Genomic DNA, 2468 nt, shown 5'->3' on the forward strand with positions numbered 1-2468 from the left:
AAATATTGGGGGGGATTCATGAAATAAATCCTGAAGTTCACACTTATTTACATGCATGCAATTGGCAATAAATATTTTTAATTTTAATTTATTAAATGAAATTTAAAACCAAGATTTTGTGCAAAAAAAATTCCTAAAATATCTCCTTAATCAATCAACGACTAATTACAATATCTCGTTAAATATTGTTTTGTACAATTCTTAAGTATTTCCTAAAATATCTCTTTAATTCATTACAATATTAAATGCTAACAATAAAAATGTATGTGCAATCCCAAATTAATCTTTACGTCAATACATATTTGTCCATTATATCTGCAAAAAAAAGAAAGAAATAAAAAAGAATTGTAATATTTAATAACTTATTTCTGAATCATATGTAAACAATTCTAAAATAAGATATTTTGAAGATAATGTATACTTGATTAGCAAGATTTTTAGTACTATTTTTTTTTGCATTTTTGTTATTTAGATTTTGAAAAACGTGCATGTTGTACATTAGTCATATATATAGTTAATCTATTAAAAACTATTTTTTTATTTTACTTTCAAAAATATAATTTTGCGGTTGGTTAAAACCTACTTAAGAATTAAGACATGTTTAGTTGCTTGCTACGAAATCTGTCCTGAAAAGCCTTCAATGTAAATTGGTAGATTCAATCATTCTCTTTGAAAATTGAGGATCTACGAAATCTGTTCTACCAAATTCACTTTCAGATTACGTCTATCATTCGTGATTTTAGCAAAATTTGGTTTATGATCTGTGTTTGTGTCTAGCTTCCAGTCACTTCCCAGGGTGATTTATCAAATGAAAATAACAAATTTTGTTGTCTCCTTTGCTTCTACAAGGTTCATCAAGAGAATCAAGATTGTTCTTCTTGTCTCACTCTCTATGTTAAAAGGTTACAACCGTTTAATCTCAAAACTCTCAACTACTTTTTGTCTCTCGAGATACAGATGAGAAAAAAAAGAGTCAAATGCAGCATCTTTCTGACACCATCCCAGATGTATCATCATGCACCTAAAGCTCGAAGCTGGACTATCCACGTTTAGATCCCAAAGCAAGAAGTATCTTCTTCCTAGGTCCCTGAAAAAGAACACACCATTGTAAAGACTAAAGATTACAGAGAAGATGAATCGAATCATGTTGATGACTAATGATAGATGCATTATCTTATTATGACTGGAACTAAACTGAGGCAATGATTATTCTATGGTATACAGTTAACAAGCCATGATAAAGATAAATCATGTGGAAGCTTATCAAGGATTTTTACCATTGGTATGAGCAGAGCTTTGAGGTCATCATCTGTCATATGCATTAGAGCATCCATATCAACCTGGAATAAGATGGAAATCAATAAGACTCCTTGTAATACATCTATAGATGGCATCAATAAGAGAACTCACAAATTAATCTAAACAGTAAGTAAATACATTCACATACTTCTTCCACTTGAAATGAGGTGGAATATTTCTCGAGACCCAATGATTCCAGGAAGCTATCAACCGATGCATCATTCTGAACCAAAAACATAACAAACTGAGAGCTAGTTCTTGAAAAACATCCCTTAAGTCGCAAAGCAAAGCTATACGGTATAATAATACTTTTAAGGAACTAAATTTGGAGAGGATGAAGTATTATATAACCTGCTGTGATTTCTTCTTGGTTGCTCCGTTCGGAGCCGTTCTAGTCTCAGATTTGGTTGCACCTGAAACCTTACTTATGACAGGTCTAGCAGCCTGCCTTCTAGATTGTGGATTCACAGTCCCAGAGAGCTTATTCCGTAGATCCCCAACGCTCAAACTAAAAGCTCGTCCACCACTTTGCAAGCCATGATGTTTCTTTCGAAGCTTCAAACGGAGATCTTTAGGGTCAATTCTGCGATCTTAGCAAGATCAATGCAACAGAGTCAACAAACAACCAAAACAGATATAATATATCAATGATCAAAAAAAAACTTTAACTTTAAGCAAGCAAAGACAAGTGAGCAGCTTAACAACATACTTGAAAGCTGAGGCTCGTCGTAGCCTTCGAAAAGATCATGCTCCCACTTATCATCATCCGCCCTTCCTCTGAAACAAACAACATTCATCAGACTTTGTTTCCAACTAATACAGAAGGAGACATCATCATCCCAATTCCCAAATCACCTAAACATACAGAGCTAAAATCTATGAACCGTTTGAATTTGTTTAAGGATTAGCAACGCAACTTGACTTAATGAGCAAAATCAAAGAACCAAAACCCAAAGAGGAGATTCAAAAGAAGCAAGTTAAGATTTTTACTAAAGGGAGAGTGAGAGATTAATAGAACGAACCTCTTCCTCGTGACTTGTGTGACGCGAGAAGAGATGTGAGCGGAACCGCCATTGAGACGGTTCTTTAACGTTTTGCTGATTCCAGTATCAGCTTCCACTCGATCACAGTACATATCGAACAGGAGGAAAAAAAAAAAAAAAAAAAAA

The 2468-nt window shown here is 33.6% G+C and overlaps 1 protein-coding gene across 1 annotated transcript; it reads right to left on the reverse strand.

Moving 5' to 3' along the window:
* Window positions 801-2462, reverse strand: LOC104760849 (protein bicaudal C homolog 1-B-like). The gene is made up of 6 exons (XM_010483822.1): window positions 2322-2462; window positions 2009-2076; window positions 1651-1889; window positions 1448-1522; window positions 1278-1340; window positions 801-1087 (listed from the first exon to the last, which is right to left on the reverse strand). Exons 1-6 carry the CDS (start codon window positions 2432-2434, stop codon window positions 1040-1042), a joined length of 606 nt encoding a protein of 201 aa, XP_010482124.1. The 5' UTR covers window positions 2435-2462; the 3' UTR covers window positions 801-1039.

The sequence above is a fragment of the Camelina sativa genome, chromosome 18, assembly GCF_000633955.1.
Source record: "Camelina sativa cultivar DH55 chromosome 18, Cs, whole genome shotgun sequence".
Lineage (NCBI taxonomy): Eukaryota > Viridiplantae > Streptophyta > Magnoliopsida > Brassicales > Brassicaceae > Camelina > Camelina sativa.